This window comes from Phaseolus vulgaris, chromosome 5 (genome assembly GCF_000499845.2).
Source record: "Phaseolus vulgaris cultivar G19833 chromosome 5, P. vulgaris v2.0, whole genome shotgun sequence".
In the NCBI taxonomy this organism is placed as follows: domain Eukaryota; kingdom Viridiplantae; phylum Streptophyta; class Magnoliopsida; order Fabales; family Fabaceae; genus Phaseolus; species Phaseolus vulgaris.
Window position 1 is genome coordinate 37,811,066 of NC_023755.2, and position 18,688 is coordinate 37,829,753.

The window sequence follows — 18,688 nt, forward strand, 5'->3', positions numbered from 1 at the left end:
TATAAGGATTAAGGGAAAAATCAGTTACAGAATAGAAAATTAGATAAAAAAAATTCAGTTAATTTCCATTGATATAAAAAATCAGTATATATGTAATTTAAAAATTAAAGATATGATAATTCATAACCCTCCACTGCCAAGAGCAGAAAGTTATCGCTAACCAGCCCAATTTATTATAACAATTATAACTGAAGAAAAAAAATATTTTTTCATTAAAATAAAGCAATTTTAAAATTACATTATCTTAATTGTAAATTTGTCTTTTTTACAGTAGAATTATTAAAATAACATTTTTTATAGATTAATTATCATTATTGTTTCCTTCGAAACTTTATAGATAGAGTCATAATACATTAATAACATATTTTTTTATCTTTATTTCCTACAACTTCTAATATTATTATTTTAATCCTTTTTTATATTATTTAATTATAAATTCATTTTTTATTATATATCTTCTAATAAAATTATTATACTAGAAATTGTATACAATTCTTTGAATGGTGAAAAAGTATAATTTTTCGACTTTACATATATAAAAAAAAACAATTTGCTCTTTTTCCTTACAGTTAACATAAGACATAAAAAACCAAACAACTCACTCTATTCATTATTGTGAACAAAATAAGTACCAGACTTACTTTATCTTCCCAATTTCAATGACTAACATGGGGTAAAGTCTTTCCTTTCTCACTTGCCCTGTAACTCACCCTGTTATCAACAACCATCTTCACTTTATACATATAAATAAAAATTTCAATTTCTTTTTGCACCCCTGTTTCACTTAGCGCACCGTCTAACCCATTGTCCAAACAACAACAAAAATCTGGGCCCATTCCGCTTACCCTTTTACTCGATGCATACCTCTTTTACCGTCTCACTCCCTCTTCTTTTAAAAAAAATTGGGCCCATTTCTCTGGTCCAGTAGTATTTTACTTGCTGCACCCCTCTTTTACCTACGCAACCCTTCTCATTCAAAGCTTCTCATTTTTGTTATTTTTTTTTAAATTTTATAAAAATAAAGAAATAGAATCTTACAAAATATAAAAGCCAATTTTTTTAATAAAGAAATAGTTTTGACATTAAAAAATCCTAAAAATATAAAACTTTAAAAAATTAACATCAATAAATAATTTTTTTTAATTTAGAACTACACAAACCCTGATTTTCCATTGTGAATGGAAATATGCAGGACCAAGGTTAATCCTTATCGGGTCCAAATAAAAAAATTTCAAAATATTTTCTTTATTTTTGCATATATTTGTGTTTCTTTGTTTTGGAAAAATAAAATGTTCTAAGCAACATTCAATTAAATGTATCGTTTTTTTTTATGAATGTTATACCGTGTGTTAATACCTTTCCTATAGGTAATTGACTTCTAGACCCTAATCCAGTTTCGCAGACCATCATTTTTTAGTTTTTTTTTTTTAGTTTTTCATAATAAACTATGGTGGCGGCTCTATCTTTGTTTTTTTCGAAAATAATTAAATGTTGTGTCGTTCCTTCGTGATCCAAAGTTGCGACAAATGGATGCAAATCTCACTTTACAAGCTGATTTTGTAAGGTTGAGTAAAAATTAAAGTCCATTTCTTAAGAATATATCAGAATCATTTAGAATTTATCTTAGCAAGAGTCATTTGGTCTATCAAGCAACTCATTATCGGACTGCTATCGAATCATCCATAAATATATAATTTCACGTACGAGTTTACTAACCTCAGCATGAGGGAGTGGTGTTGAAGATCTCACATCGATTAGATATAATGTGAATTCGTAATATATAAGTGGGTGCAAACCGATTTTGTAAGGTTGAGTTACGCTTAAAATTTACTTCTTTAAGAGTCATATCTTCTCCACACGAGATCTGTGACTATCATCACGACTTCTCTTCTCTTAGTTGCAACCCTCCAAAGATATAACCATATTGTTTTTCTCACTCACTGTTAAATATACTTTTGTCCATTTTTTTATAATTGTTAGTTTAGACCAGTTTAATATGCGCAGGTTAGGTTTTTTTTATTTCTGTTTATATATATATTACTCAATATTTTTTCTTTTGCATTTGTTTGTTTCTCTTTGGATACCTTTTTTTTCAGTTCTTTACTCATCTCCTTTATCGTTGAAGGAACTTTGATATGGCATTAGTTTTTTTAAACACCTTCAACATATTTTTTATTTATTTTCTCTTCTTCTTGCGTTTATTATGGTTGTTACTACGAAAAACTGATATGGTTCTCAATTTAGATTTATTCACATGATCTTCTCTTCATTCATCATGTTGATCATCACAGTCAAATTCTTGTGTTCACAGTTCTAAATGGTGACAACTTTGGTTTTTAAAGATGTGTTTTTGCTATTGCACTTCAGAGAACAAGATGAAATTGTTTGATGGTTCAACTAAACTTTCTTTATCGAAAAGAAATGATGGCATCATGAGATGTTGCCTTCTCAATTCTATTAACAAGTATATTGTGATCTTGTGTGGAGATTTAAACTCGAGATATAGACAACAATAATGGGTCTTAAGTTTTCCAATTGAAGGAAACAATCTTTTCTTGCCATCAAGGATTGCCTGTCAATATTTTACCATGATCAATAGTCATTGGGAAAAATTGAGTGATTTCCAACCACCTCACTCTTGTGCATGTGAGGAAGTGAAGCCTTTGCTTGAGTGTACCTTCATTTTGAGCATATGATATCTTTTTTAAAGGATTTAAATGAAAACTATTTCTAGATCAGTGGTCAAATTTTGATAATGGATCTTATTCCTCCAATAAGTCGAGTTTTTCTCTCGTGGTTTAGGAAGAAAAAAGATAGAAAGTTGATATTTTTTTTATTAGTAATAAAAAATAAATAAATGAGAATCACTTTAGGGGTAGTTCAAGAAAGTTTCTATTCCTACACAACAACCATTGTCTTTTTGTTGTTCCTTAATAAAATTTCAGACCTCAACAATCTAGTCCAATCAATAAGAAAAAATCCAAATTTAGTCACTGCAAAATGCTTGGCCATACCAAAAGAATGCTATAAGAAGCATGGAAACCCTACAAGTTACAAGAAATTTAATCCCAATGTAAATTAAGTTAACGAATCCAACACAGGAGATAACCCAATGAAATTGACAAAAAGCTCAATATGATTATCTTCTAAACCTTCTTCAAAATCAGGTAACACATGTTGGAACATCATAGTAGCTTCAAACTCGCTTAAAAATGGTACATGGAGTTTTTTCCTTTTAAAAAAACTTGACCTTCAATACATCCAAACAAAGAAAATTCTTCCATTTGAATAGTAGATTCAGGAGCTATTACACATATTACATGTTTTGTACAACTTAGACTATCAATTTGTTTACCTTCCCACTAGAAGTATTGTTGAAGTAAAAGTCATAGGCATTGACACTATGTTAAATTCAGTAACAATGTCATTCTCCACAAAGTCTTGTTTATACTAGACTTTAAAGTCAATCTTATATTTGTAAGTTTCCTAACTCAATTTACTAGGAACAATATTTTTTTTATCATTCTTCTTTTGTCATCCAGGATCACCAAGACTCAAGGGTGATTAGCAAAGGTAGAATCCTCGATTACCTCTACATTTTAAAAAATCCAAACAATAAGTCTTATAGCTTTTTCTTGCCTTCTTTAAATCATATTATTGTCAATGTTAGTAATAATGATAAAAGAAACATTGATGTAAACAAATAACACTGTAGATTAGACTGTTTATCTGATATTGTTATTAAAATGATTCATGTTAACAAAAGTTTGAACTTGCCTAGGTTCTAAGATACCTAAAGGCAACTCCTGAGCAACACATTTTTTTCTCTTCAAAATCCAAGTTAATTTGAGTGTTTGTGTAGATGCAGGCTGGTCTAGCACAGGCTTTAGCATCTCCATAGGAGATCCTCTTCTAACATGGAAATAAAAAAGGCAAACTATTTTATCTCAGTCTTCAGTAGAACTTAAAAATTATTATGGAATAAACATTCATATTCTTCCAAAATTATCCTTAAATTGTAATGGTTTTATGTGATACTATTTCAATTAAATATTTGTCAACTGATCATATATTGCATCACAGATCAAAACACATAGATATTGATGTCCATTTTGTCAAAAAGCACGTTGAATTAGGTTTTTTAAGACTTGTCTATGTTAAGTCATATAAACAAATAAAAAAGTTATTCCAAGGCATAAGTTTCAACCTCTCACAAGCATCTTGGCTCTCAAAATCATTTTTTTTCCAACTTGAGAAAGGGTTATTACAATATACCATTGTCCCTTTTTATTAAGCACGACTTTTTCAAATTAAAATCGTTCTCCCTCACACGACTTACCAATTTTTGTATTTTTTAAAAAATTACCATTTATGTAAAAACGTGAAAAAATTATCCCAAATTTATAAATTTTCTAAAAAAAGTTTGGAGGGGTATCTACGAAAACTAGGAAGAAAAATACAAAATAAGAGGAGGATGATAAATGTGAACTTTAGTATTTTTTTTAAAATTGTGGGCTTTAACATCGACCTAGATCACATTTTTTTTATTAATTTGTATGAAATTTAGCGTCAATTTATCATACGCATATATTTTTTTTTCTGTTGTGTGGACATTAACATAAACCTAGTCTACGTTTTTCATAAATATTAAAATATTATATGTTTATCGACTTAATCCCCGGTACTTGGGTTTCTTAAATAAGATTCCATAATGCTCATTGTTAAACCAATGCACTACCCATACTTAACTAACCGGTTTTATCACTTTTGCTTCCGCTTTACTCTAATATGTATTTTTACTTTTTACTTTTTATTGTAGTACAATAAGTATTAAAGAAAGTTTTGTTTGATTGTTTTCCTTTTCTTATTATTTTCTTGATTTTGTTTCTTGATTGGGGAATTTAAAGGGAGAAAATTATTGTAGTTTTATGGCTACAACTTGTATCTTAATTTGGATGAATATTGAAAAGTGCTAAAATATAATACATCAAAATATGTTCTTGAAGAGAATTATGACTCTACATAGGAAACTTGAAGGCATGGATAAAATCAACTCCATATTTATGAGATAAAGAGGTTAACTCTGAATCATTTAGGACTTATGAACCTAAATTTACACCAGCATCCAACAAGATTCTCACAGAAAGTTTGGACCGTTAGATTAATCTAGAAGTGTTTGCTGTACAGCTTGAGGGGATTTTTTGCTGATTGGGACATTCACATGTGGTGGTCGTGGTCGTGGTTCATTCCAACTCAAGAAATCCAGAATATAAAATTAAATATAAGTAAGAAATCAAATTATAATATCATACCCATCCATTAATAAGTAAGAATATATATATATATATATATATATATATTAAATATCTATTAAAGAATAATTTAATATCTATTATAATTTTTTTTAAATAGAGTACGAATTTATTTGTCACTCTATATAAGCCCAACAACTTTAAGTGTCCTACCATGTCTCAGTGTATATGTGAATATACTTACCATTATAATTGAGCTCATAGGTAAATGAGTTTTGTGATATTTATAATTTCGTAATATTTACCTACATTGTATATTTATGGCGATTCTCTTTCCAATCAACGCAAATGCTAAAGGTGACATTCATGAAGATAACCCATTCATATTTTTTTATGTTAATTTATAAGTTACTTACGTAAGTTTTTTTTTTTTAATTCGAAAACCACGTTTATAAGAGTTTTGTATACATGAGTAGATTATATATATTTTTTAGATATACACATGTATCGACGGATCATTGTTCAAATAATTCAAGTATTGTCTTTGAAAAAAAATAGAAAAAGAAAAATCAATAAGGTAAAAAAAAAAATCAATAAGGTGAGAAAATTCTATTACTGGTTGAAAATCAACCTTACGTGAAAAATTTTGTCATGGAGAGCTTCGAGAAAGTGAAGTTGCATCAGAATGGTCTCCTCTCTTAAATCATCAGGTGAAAGATGGGAAAGCCATAAAAAAAATTCCTTTATCTTCAAGTCCTTGAAAATATAATTTTACTCTACATGTCTAAATTGTCGTCTAATTTGAGTAAAATTGTCTTCCATAATAAATATCTTTGATATATATATATATATATATATATATATATAATATATTTCAATATTAAAAAAAAATGTCAACCAAAAAAACTTTAGTTGCACCATATTTTGTTTCCTTATATTTGCAAAATAATAAATATAAGCATGCATGTCAACATAATATTGACTAATTATATATATAAAGAAATGAATTGTGAAAGTGTATTGATAACTTCATTCGAAATATCTATTTGGTAGCTTGAACATAAAAAGTAGTATACATGTGACTAGGAAAATAAAATTTATAAAAATTATGATATATTTTGTATATGAATTAGAACATTTTTTAAATATTTTTTTTTAATTTATTTCATTTGTTTGTTGATAAAAAATGACTTTATTTAATTGTTGAATCAGCGCTAATGCTTTTGTACATAAAATAATATGTGTGTGAAAAACAACAAAAATGAAATAGCTGGAAAGAAAGCTTTTGCCTCATTGTGATTATTTTATTTGAGGGGAAAGTAGTTCACGGCCTCCCAAAGGTCACAGGAAACAAATAAAAGTAGGTCATGCTGTAGCTGGTAAAGTTTGCATCAACGTAAAAACGTAACATGAAAAAAAGTACTGTAGTGGTAAACAAATCATAACAGTGTTCTTCAAATTATATCTCACAGCTGTTTCCAAACCTATAACTTGGTTTGAGATACAAATTTCATATTGAACTAGAATCCTAAAAGATCTTGTAAGTTGTAATACATAATATAGAAATTAATAAGATTGTCGAATACTTTAAAGGTAAAAACATCATTAAAAAAATATTAATTAAGATAGTAATAAAGTAAAGCATTGAACAAAGACATGAAAGTGGTAGTGTTTGAGCAACATAAGATTGACGGAGGAAAAGAGTTTGTTTACGTGTATCTACTTATTGCTTGCCCTATAGTACAACATTATGAACTAGGATGCAGAATGAAAAGAACCTTAAAGAAAAAGAAAGAAAAAGAAGGAAATAACATTGTTACTTGAGAATATACAATAGAAGAAGCTAGGTAGCATAGAATAGAGAGAATATCTATTGTCTCTTCCAAAACGCAATGGCCCCCACATCCTTCACGGGATGCCTCTATGATATCGATTTCATCACGTGATAAGCTTCCTGTTCACTGTGCATGCCCACCCAATCACTCGCTGGTCGGTATCAGCTTCCTGTAATCTTCTTGTTATCGTCACTTTGAGGTACATATCTCCTATTCATTCTAAATTCTAATGCTATCCATCATCATGCAATCAATTCACTTCCTTATACTTCATAGCAATGCAATCAGTAGTGTCCACGGAACTGCCTTTGCAGGTTCATCACTGGCCCCATTTGCCTGCTTAGTGACCCATCTCCAACACCCATGAAGTCTTTGGTTAAGTGCTCTTCAGTGTTTGAACTTGAACGTACTTGCTTCTCCGTTATTTCTGCTTCTCCACTTCCCCACTCTTCGATCCGTGGCATCACCATATGCTCCAAACTCTTCCTGCAACTCAAGGAAAACCCACCTCTGCTTGCCTGGGAATTCACCATGAGATTCAAGTTTTCAGGCTGGTTTCCTTGCTTGAATAACTTCTGAATTTCAACCACGTTGCTCCGGTTGTTGGTTGACGTGCTTGACATGTTCGGGTCTAACAGGCCGAAGTTAGAGTTGTCGAAGGGTGAAGTACCACTCATCCTTGTAGATTCCATGTGACTTGGGTACAAAGAGCTCACGCAATGCGACAACTCCCCTTTGTTGTCTTCTTGCTCTAGCTTCAGTCCATGAGGCATAGAAACACTGGCACATGCAAAAGATGCTTCTGGGTATCGGTAATTCGCCCACTGTGCCTGTGACGACGATGTCCCGAAAATGTTGTTTGTTTCAGGCAAGGTTGCTCCTGGTGAGAATACACTTGAGTTGCCCGGAACAACGCCAAGAGGATGGTTGAGTTGAAGATTTGTCTGGTCTAGCCATAACGGCAACCTTAGCTTATGTTCAACATGTTCAGCATCAGCAAAATTCCCCATGTATGATTCTGGACCTGGCCCACCAAACTCTGAATGAAACCCGTGTAATTGTAGACCCTGAGGCATTACCCTCGGGCCTTGAGCGTTCATCAAAATATCGTTTCCAAGGTGGTTTGATAAAACTGCCGGAAGTCTCGTACTTTGTTCCACCATAGCGTCACAAAAGGCTCTATGTGTTACAAAGCTGTCCTTCCTGATTTGTCACACAACTACATTAATTAATTTCCTTCGCCATTTACATCATTCCTCAACATTCTCCACTTCTCAGCTCAAAACATTAATTGCGTTTAGTTAACGTCCCCAACATACATTAAATTCATGAATCAGATGAATTAATGAGATTATCCTATAATAATTCAACATGCATCAAATTGAGTAGAGACATATATGCAGCAGTTGATTGAACGAGGTTGATATATAAAGCGTGTGGTAATACTAATAGTATTAGTAAGAGTAGATACCTGGAGAATATCGTGCCACAGTCACATTTGTACTGTCTAGTCCCACAAATCTTGTTATGGGCTTTCCAGTCAGATTGAACAGCGTATTTCTTGGAGCACTTTTCGCACTTCCACTTCTTCTCACCGTGCTTTCTGCTGAAGTGTTTTTTAATCCCAGTGAGGTCTCCCAGGGCTCTGCAAGGGTCATGGTGCACGCAACTCTTCTCCGGACACACGTACACCTTCTTCCTCACCTCTTCCTTCGTCCTCTGCCGCAGCTTCCACGGCAAATTGTGCCCTCGCCGATGCAGCTGCAGGTTCTGGTCTCGCTGAAACCCCTTGTTGCACACTTCGCAGATGAACCGGTTCGTCGCCATCAGCGACTTTGGCGACAGAGCAATCACTTCTGCATTCGGATCTGCTATATTGGTCCATTAGTTAACTAAGCCGTAATTAATTACATGTAATTTTTATGAATTATATAAGAAAAATAACACATACAAAAGCTGAAGATCGAGATTGATAGAAGAGAAGGACTTTGATAATAACTTGCCTGGTGTTCCGGGTAGGCTTCTTTTTCTCTTAACCGATGAGTTTGGATTAGGGTTAGGATTAGGGTTTGAGTTTGGGTCATGGACTTGAACCGAGGAATCTCCGAGGTTGGAAGGGACAGTTATTGCTTCACCAGACATCATGCTTGGAACCGAAGAGAATTGGAGTGTCCTAAACAAGCAACCTCGCAAATTCCGAAAGTACAAGCTACCTCAAGTTTTGAAGCAGACAACCGTGACACAGGCACTGCAAAACAAAGTAGCATAACATCCAAGAAGTTAAAAAAATATTATTTAATTTATCGATTTGAGACAAGAAAAAGGTACACATATATAGTTGAGAAGAAATTGAAAATGGTTGTTTCACGTACATGTGAATCGCGGTGACAGGAGAAAGGTTGAGAGTTTGGGGGGAGAATTGGTGAAAGAGTAGAGAGAATAAGGAAATAGTTGGCGAGTGAATGTGTTAAAATAAATTGAATCTCATTTCTCTCCTTATCAACACGGCTGCTGAGGGTGTCAGTCAGCCATAGACTAAGCTGGACCACTTTCTCTGTCTCTCGCTTTCGTTCACCATATATACCAATAGCCAATAACTAGCACAACTAGTACCTACTAGCTACTAATCAAACTAAGAGTATTACCAAGTCAAATTAAACCACCTTCCAACTCTTATTTCAGTTTCACCCCGAACGTGTAATACCAGGCCCATGTGGGCATTAGTTTAAATAAATATAGGGAGATAACCCACATAAAAATAGTATTGAGTGATTCTTTATAGGAGGTACTCACTTAAAAAAAAAAAACAAAACCCACTTTTCAATATCAAGATTACACTAACTTGAACCTCAAAGGGGTTGCAAGTACCTCAAGTGGAGACCGAGACTTACAATTACAATCGAGACACCAAAGTGAAAATTGGTCGAACAATAGAAGTGAAAGTTAGTGATCTTATGGGATCATTTTGATATTGTAAGAACATTTTGGCGCAATCATAGAAATTGAGAAAATCATTTAACAGATTACATCGTGACCACGTGAAACATGACAACCGATAGACGCTAACACGAGGAACCTCGTGATAACTACGTTGATAAGATGAAAATGATGATGGAGTTGCGAAGAGCAATAGAAACACTAAAGAGAAATAACGCTAAAAAATTTGATTCCCTCCGATCTAAAAATGCAAGATTTGAGACAGAAGCTGGGAAGGAACGAGACCATAGGCCGACACCAAACACAAAGATCCAACTAGCTCCAATGTATCAACCGTCTCATAAGTTCAAGAGCTTGGTAGTTTCCAAAATGCTCAATCCTGACCATCGGTCTCTATGTACACTTTTGGTGTCTCTGCTTGCCGATATCCCTTCATGGAAGATACAAAGGAAATTTCATTCTTGCCAAATTGGAAAAGCCAAATCTTGGAGAGATATAATGTCATATAGATTTGTTTGTATACTTCGGGCGATACCATCCTCAAGGTATTGAATGGAGCTTGAACTCTTCTTTGCAACAAAACATAAGAACATAAACTTCACATATGATATTCTGGTCATCAAACCTTCTAATGGTTCATAGATCGTCTAGTTGGTCAAGAGACTATCTATGGTTGTATCAGACCGTCTAGATAGATTGTCCAAACCGTCCAGAGTCTCAACAACAGGTATCCCATGTCGAGACCAAGATTTGCAACCAAGACTAAACCAGACGAGACCGAAATATAAACGGAAATTGAGACATAAAGCAGCATGAAGATTAGGATCAACCGAATAACAAAAGTTGAAGTTAGTGGTCTTCGTTTCACTTCTCCTGCTACCATGTTCACTCGTAAGGATTTTTACCTATTTTACTAAGTTCTCTTTAGTCCCCATGCTTTGATTTTATTATCTTCTTTCACAGTCCAATGTTCTCATGCATTGCTCAATGTTCTCATGCATTGCTCAGTCCAATGTTCTCATGCATTGCTCTTCTTTCCACTTTCCTATAAGTGCCTCATTAAACCTTTATATATCTTTTATATCCAAAACCCCACCTTCTTTTGTTTTACACATATTCAACCCTTTCACCTTAGAAATTTTCTTGCGTTCCACTCTCCATCCCTACAAAATTTGTCTATATCCTTTCCCAAATTCTTTTCCGACCACTTTTTGGGATTTAAAAAAAGATAAATAGAATAATGGGAATAGAAGCTGCTACAACATATTTGATTAGGCTTACCCTACATGCAAATGAAATATATCTTCTTTTTCATCTACTTAGTCTTTTTTGAATCTTACTTAGCATAGGTTCCCACATACTCACTGTTCTCAGACTCCCTCCTATTGGTATTTCCAAATATGTGAAAGTCCTAGACATATTTTTACAATTTAGTATAGTAACAAATCTATCTATGTTATGGGTTTTTATCCCTATAACTCCCAACTTACTCTTGTGAAATTCACTTTTATTTCATATGCTAATTTAAAGCATCTTAGAATACATTTCAAAGTCATTATATTTTGAATTTTGTCCTCACATATGAATAAGGTATCATTTACATATTGCAACACATTTACTTCTTTCTTATGTTTACCTATCTTCACCTCATCCAACTTTTGTACCTATAGAACTTGTTTGACTAATCTAGTTAATCCCTTTACCACAATAATGAACAAGAAAGGTGTTAGGGGGTCACCCTTCTTGAGTCCTCTTCCTGGTTAGAATCTCTTTACCCATTAACTATAATTGATATTGTTGTAGATTCTAGGCATCCTCTAATCCAATTTATCCACTTCTCATTGAATCCTAGTCTTCCCATCATATAGTATAAGAATTCTCAACTAACTAAATTGTATATCTTTTCACAGTTCACATTCATTATCAAACAAATTTTCTTTCTGTGTCTAACATCATCTATAACTTCATTTTGCAACCAAGATATTATCTAGGAGGTTTATCCTACTAGAAAAAATGATTGAGTTTCAATTATAAGTTTCTTAAGAAATTTTTTCAACCTTCCAACCAATAACTTAATCATAATTTTATACAAAGGGATGAGACTGTTATGTATTCTCCTTAGTTATGAGGATTTTCTACTTTTGGAATCAAGATAATAGATGACACATTACTTTCTTTGATCTATTCTCCATTAGAATAATAATCATGTGTCCAGGACTCATACTTCCTTCACACTCCCTAATTGTCTCTTGTCTCTCTCTGTAAAACTAGATGTTAAATCCAAGTTATCCTCCCAAAGTGACTTAAAATGTAATCCATTTAATTTGACCATAATAACATCCTTCTCTTGAAAGAAATTTTCAAAGAATCATTTTACCTCTTCTTTCACAACCAATGAGTCTTGAGTCCAAACTCCCTAAACATTTAAACCCTTTATACCATTTTTTATTCTTCTCCAATTCATAACTGACTGAATATTTTTTTTTGAATTGGAGTCCCTAGAGCTATCCATTTAGTTCTAAATCTCTGTTTGTCTAATGATTATTGTCTATAACCAGTTCTGCAAACAAATCTTTCCTATCACTTCCCCTCTTATCATCATTTAAACCAACATTCTCCTTAATATGATCTAATTCGCTAATTTTTCCTATTAAATCTTTCTTTTTCTTATTTATCTCCCCAAAAATTGTTTTATTTCATCCTTTAAAATCCTTTTAAATATTTTCATTTTCTCTTTAACCATGTATATCTCTGTCCCCATTAACTCTATAAGTTTTTCAATAACTATCCACAATCTCTTTAAATCCTTTATTACTTTGTATCTGGATTCACCTTACTACTTATATTCTAAATTAATTTTTATTAATCTTTTAGAAACTAATTTAAAATTTAAAATATTAATAATTAATTTAGATATCAATTTAAAAATTATTTTAAATATAAAAAAAATCTATGAAATAGTATTTAATGATTTTTTTTAGTGCATGCACGATGTTATTGTCAAAAGCTCTAATGTTTGTTAACTCTTCCCATATTGTTTTTCTTTCTTTGTACAGATATGCTAAATGAACATTAATGACTGAAATTGATGTTTTTTTTTTCATTTCCCCAAGAACCTTTAACCCAAATGAAACCTTCACGTATGGACCATTATTCACACTAGAATATATCTCAAATGTTCAGAATTGCCCAGATGCATTAATTACTGGATTTGTATCCACCCTATATCTATATGTCCCCACATTTTACAACAAGTTTCCTCTTAATTTTCTGAATAGACATCATATCAATTTCATGCTTAATATATCAGTTATTTGCTGAATCCTCTTGTGTTGGTGCTCAAAATTTTTATTGATGATTATTTATGTGTGTCCCTTCCTCCCCTTTACCCTATTGTCATAATTTCTTTTCTCCATCTCTTCAAATCTCTTAATAATTATCTCTAATCACCTTTACACATTATTCCTAATCATTTTACCTAATTCTAATTCGCATAGCTTTCTTATTTCTACCTTTTTTTTTTGCCAATACATTCTATTAGCGTTTCTAATATCATCATTAGATATAGCATATTAATAAATGAATATAAAGCTAACTTCTTTTATTCTCGTTGTTGCACTTTTGTTATTGACATTTATAAAAGGTATTTATAATCCTTAGTCTTACTATACTACCATTAATTTGTGTGCAATGATTATTTATTGATTTAATATACTAAAGTTGAGTATACAAATATCGTGACTCTCTACAGAAAACTATAAAAATGATTAAGCCATAATTGCATTATATTATATTAAGTATACAGTGTTTAATGGGAAATATAATCTGAAGATTAAAAAAAAAAAAGGAAGAGAGAGAAGGTGGCGTTGTGGTGACGATTTTGTCCGTGAGACTTAAATGATTCGAAATGGGAAAGAGAATCCACAACACAAAACCACTGCCTGTTACTTAAAAAGTTGAGATATGGTGGGCTACCAAATAAGAGAATGTTAAATAACAATAATGAAGGATAAGAGTTTTCCATTTTTAATATTATAAGATTAAATTATTCAAGTTAAAACTAAAAATTATTTATAAATATTAATAAAAAATCGTCTTTGTATTGATTTCGTAATTTTTTGTATACGTTTTCTTATCCATTTTATTTTTTAAAATATAACTTATTTTATTATTTTATATATCATAATTATTTTTAAATTTAATTAAATATTTATGATAAAAAAATAATTTAAAAAAAATATTTATTATATTAATTAAATTAAATAGTATTTTAAAGACTAAAAAAATAATATTATAATAATTTTTATTATTAATAAAAACTTTAAACTAATTTTAAAATTAATATCTAATTAATTATAAAAATTCAGTAAATTAATTTTTTTCAGTTAAAATAATATCTAATTTAATCAATATAATAATTAATTATTTTTTATTAAATATTGTTTTATAGTATTCTATTAATATTTAAATTTCTATAATATAAAAAATAAAAATTAATAATTAATATAAATGAATAAAAAACTTATTACAATATTTTATAAAAAATTTATTTAATAAACTATACCTAAAAATAATAATTTATTGTTATTTGGATATAATTAATAAACATGTAGAAATGGTTGGATAAAAATAAAATAAAAATAATTTTTTAAACTTTATTAAATATGATAAACCTTCGAAACATGAAAATGATTTAAAATAAAATATTTTTTATTAAAAATAAATTTAAATTATCTCACAAAATTTAATATTTTTTTTTTGTTTATAAAGAATTTCAAAATATTGAATATATCTAATATATTATTTTAAAAAGTTATATTTAATTCATAGATAAATTCGAAAAGATAGTAGTCATTGTATTGCTTCACTTTTCTCCATAAATTCGTTCCTGTGACCCACATCACCGATCTGGTCTCCTGCAATATTTCGTGTCTTCTTTCTTTAACTTTGTTTGCATGTCAAAAAAAATATTTAATGTGATCAAATATTTCTAAATTATATTTTTATGACAAAGGAGTATATGCAGTTTTTATCTAGTAAATACTTTTTAATGACCGTTCAAAAAAAATCAATAGCTTTTCTTAATTTAGACTTTTACTTTTATTTTTTATCAATAAAATAATATTATTTTAAAATATTTTGACATACGTGATACTCTGATTTGATTGTCCTTGACTCACATACTAATATATATCAGAAATACGGTGGTTCTCCCGCATTTACGCATTTAGTATACAAAATACGGAATAGATTAGTTTGTCGTGTGAGTTTATTTTACTCGTCTATGGATGAATTTGTATAAGAAAAATATTTTTTAAATTAAAATTTAATTATAAAAAATATTTTTTTCTGAAAAATTAAAATTTATCATTATTTTAATTCATTCAATTAATATGAAACATATAAAGACATTTATAAGGGTTGTTAAAAGATTTTGATTAAAAATAATTAAAGTTTTGTTTTATATATATTTTTCTAATGTAAATATATTAGAGTATCTTATCAAAGTTTTATTATTAAATATTTTAATAAAATCTTTTTATGTTATTTTTTATTAACAAAATTTAAATGTAAAATTTTATTTAAAATTAAATTCATTTTTATTTTTAATATTAATTTCTTTATTAGATGATTAAAATAAAACAATTTTTTAATACATTAAATTTAATTAAGCAACTAGAGTGGAAGAATGTCTTCTTATTAATTAAGCAACAAGATGAAAATATGCTGGAGCGTTGGTTTTGTATTGATGCAGGGGTTAGAGTTGATTATAGGATTTATTACTTCTTTGGTTTGGCACCATACAGGGTTGAGTATTTATTTGGATAGTTTTAGTTATTTTGGGTATAAGTTGTAAGGATATTTACAGTTTTAGTACTTCATATTAGTCTAAAATTGTATGTGGTGTTGATGCCACAAGGATTTGAAACATTTCTAAAATATTTTATTTTATTTTATTTATTTTTTAAAAAAAAAAAACATTAAATTTATTTTTTAAAATAAAATAAAATAAATATCACTCTGCAATAATAATGTGAGTGAGATGTAATTTTTTTTTTAAAAATAAAATAATTATTTTTTTTATTTGTGCATACTATACCGATTCAATCCGTCATGTCCATGATTAATTCGCACGGACGACAAGTTATATATAACAGACCTAAGTGGATAACAAATTAGATTAATAAGTCTATGCCTTTTTTTTTTAATACAAGGCCGTGAACCCATAACCTTCCCGCATTTCAACCCCTAATGTGATTTCTTTACACATATATTAGTTATGATTAACACATGTAGGCTTCATAAGCTACTTCCTCCTTAGTTCATATAGCAGTAAAATTAACCAATCATCATTATAATTGGAAAGGTCATTTAATATTACTTATATTAAAAAATATTTTTAAATATTTTCAAAATAATTAAATAATAGAATAAATTTTGTATATATTTAGGTCTATTTTTTATAATAGAATAAAAAAAGCAGTCTTAAAAAAATTAAAATTTAACTTAAATTCACAAAACTATTTATAACATTAAATGTGTAGCCCTTTTATATAATATAATCCCATCTATCCATGTGAATTAAAAAAAAAAAGTGGAGCAACACTGTATAATGATTATGCTTATGGTAGACAAAAAATTAAAATGATAAAAGAAGGATAATATTTTACAAAATTTTTGTAGACGCTTCATGCACACTATAGCAGTTTTCTTTTGCATTAAATATGTGAAATATTTTTTAATTTTTAAAAATTCTATCAGTTTCAGCAATTAAATAAATAAGAAAAGAATATATTTTTTACAAAAAAATGTCAGTATTGTCAGAAATCATATCAGAACATTCAGGGTTTGTCTTCTTCATAAGAATATTATGAAAAATAGGAAGGGTGAAATGTAGAGGATCCAATGCCCTTTTAAAAAATATTCACCTACTCAGCTATAATTATATGCAAATATTAGTTAAACTATAAAAACATCAAAGATAAAACAAAAGCTCTTTTAAGTTAGTGTGAAAAAACAAAAACAAAAACAAAAACCTAAATCTTGTATGAAAAGAAAAAACCTTAAAAACATTGGATCCAATACCTATGGTACATGGACAATAACACTTGAGCATAAGATGTGCACGTGAAGGTGATAAATAAATTATTAAGAATGGTGGCTAAACATAGTATCCCATATCTAATTTTTAAAATGCTCCTTGTTGTCTGTCACGAGTTTGAAATCCCAAATTTTCAAATCTACAAAGAATATTCACATTTATGCATTCTAAACCCTATAACCCTGTTCAAATCAAAATAGTTAATCTAATGCATAGATGTGTGTGTCAGAATAAGTTAAAAAGATGCTTTAAAAAATCCAAGTAAATTATATATAAGAAGTTAGTAAGAAAATTCTTATATTCACAAAAATAGTTAGCTACTCTATGGAATGTGCAAGACAACTAGCTATTATTTATCTTTTATATGAAAAAATTAACAAATGAGGTACATCTTTTTAACTGATTTTATGTTATAGATAATTGTTTTTTTCAATGGTATTAGATGTTTCTTTATTAGTTATTTATAACTATAAAACGGCTCAACAGATTCCACCAAATGGCAAAAAAAATTAGCTTGGTTATATTAATATGTAAGTTTTGCTTACCACAAAAATTAGTATATTATTTATAAACTATTAATTAAATTCTCATATTTTAAATTTATAAAAGGGTAAGTAACACTACAAGAAAATCATCAAATAAAAATAATTTTTTAGAGACCAAAATAATTAGTTACTAAGGTTTTAACTAAATTGGTATCTAATTAACTACTGAAGTTTTAACTATAAATTATTTAGTTTCTAAATTTGATAGCAAAAACCTTTGTCGTTAATTAGATACAAATTTAGAAACCATCTAATAATAATATAAATTAATTTAGAAACTAAAAATTTATTTAGTTCCTAAAATGATCTCTAATTTAGTCACTATAACAACTAATTATTTTTTTTTCTAAAATTAGTTTTATTTCATGATTTTCTTGTGTAAGATTAAAACAATAGTACAATATAAGGGTGAAATAAATTTTTAAATTATTATATTATTCATATCATTCTCATTATTCATTTTCAATTCAAAGAAATAACATTTTTTTTAATCAGCGATAAAGAATAATATAAATGGGAATATTTGGGGTACTCCAACCCATGTATAAAAAGTCTAGTTCTTAGCCAAAGTTTGTACATAAACAACAATAAAAAAAAATAAAACAACAACATAACCCATGTCAATGATATAAGACATGACATCTCCACAAAGGTATGTTGGTTCCTTACTCCTCCCCACCAGCATCTGAGGTTGAATCACACTCAGCAACATGTGCTTTAATCCAAAATAGAACCCACCATCAAATAACATAATTATGTAATTATATATATTTATAATATTGTGAACCATAACAATAATAAATAATACCTTCCTAAAAATTTAAGATTATAAAAATATTCTATTATATCTTCTATAATATTAAAATAATTTGTCTGATATCTTTTAAAATATATATATATATATATATATATATATTTGAATGTGTCTTCATTAGATATTATAATATCTGATCCTATATAAAATAATATTGATAATCCAATTTCAATTTTCCATGTCTTTGTTAATTCTTTATATCT

The 18,688-nt window shown here is 29.2% G+C and overlaps 1 protein-coding gene across 2 annotated transcripts; it reads right to left on the reverse strand.

Moving 5' to 3' along the window:
• Positions 1 to 6,915: 6,915 nt before the first annotated feature.
• LOC137835745 (protein indeterminate-domain 7-like) lies at positions 6,916 to 9,682 on the reverse strand. 2 transcript variants are annotated; one of them, XM_068644379.1, is made up of 4 exons: positions 9,460 to 9,682; positions 9,091 to 9,335; positions 8,559 to 8,955; positions 6,916 to 8,290 (listed from the first exon to the last, which is right to left on the reverse strand). In XM_068644379.1, exons 2-4 carry the CDS (start codon positions 9,230 to 9,232, stop codon positions 7,372 to 7,374), a joined length of 1,458 nt encoding a protein of 485 aa, XP_068500480.1. In that variant the 5' UTR covers positions 9,233 to 9,335; positions 9,460 to 9,682; the 3' UTR covers positions 6,916 to 7,371. The 2 variants fall into 2 exon arrangements, with proteins under 2 accessions (XP_068500480.1, XP_068500479.1); XM_068644378.1 differs by having other exon boundaries at positions 8,559 to 8,958; positions 9,460 to 9,636.
• Between the last annotated feature and the right edge of the window lie 9,006 nt (positions 9,683 to 18,688).

Bases quoted from the DNA above. Each gene is read 5' to 3' on its own strand.
- LOC137835745 (XM_068644378.1), bottom strand. From the start codon at position 9,232: ATGATGTCTGGTGAAGCAATAACTGTCCCTTCCAACCTCGGAGATTCC. The intron at 8,959-9,090 runs GCAAGTTATTAT...GGACCAATATAG, and splicing joins AAGCCTACCCGGAACACCAG to CAGATCCGAATGCAGAAGTG. The intron at 8,291-8,558 runs GTATCTACTCTT...GTGACAAATCAG, and splicing joins TGTGGCACGATATTCTCCAG to GAAGGACAGCTTTGTAACAC.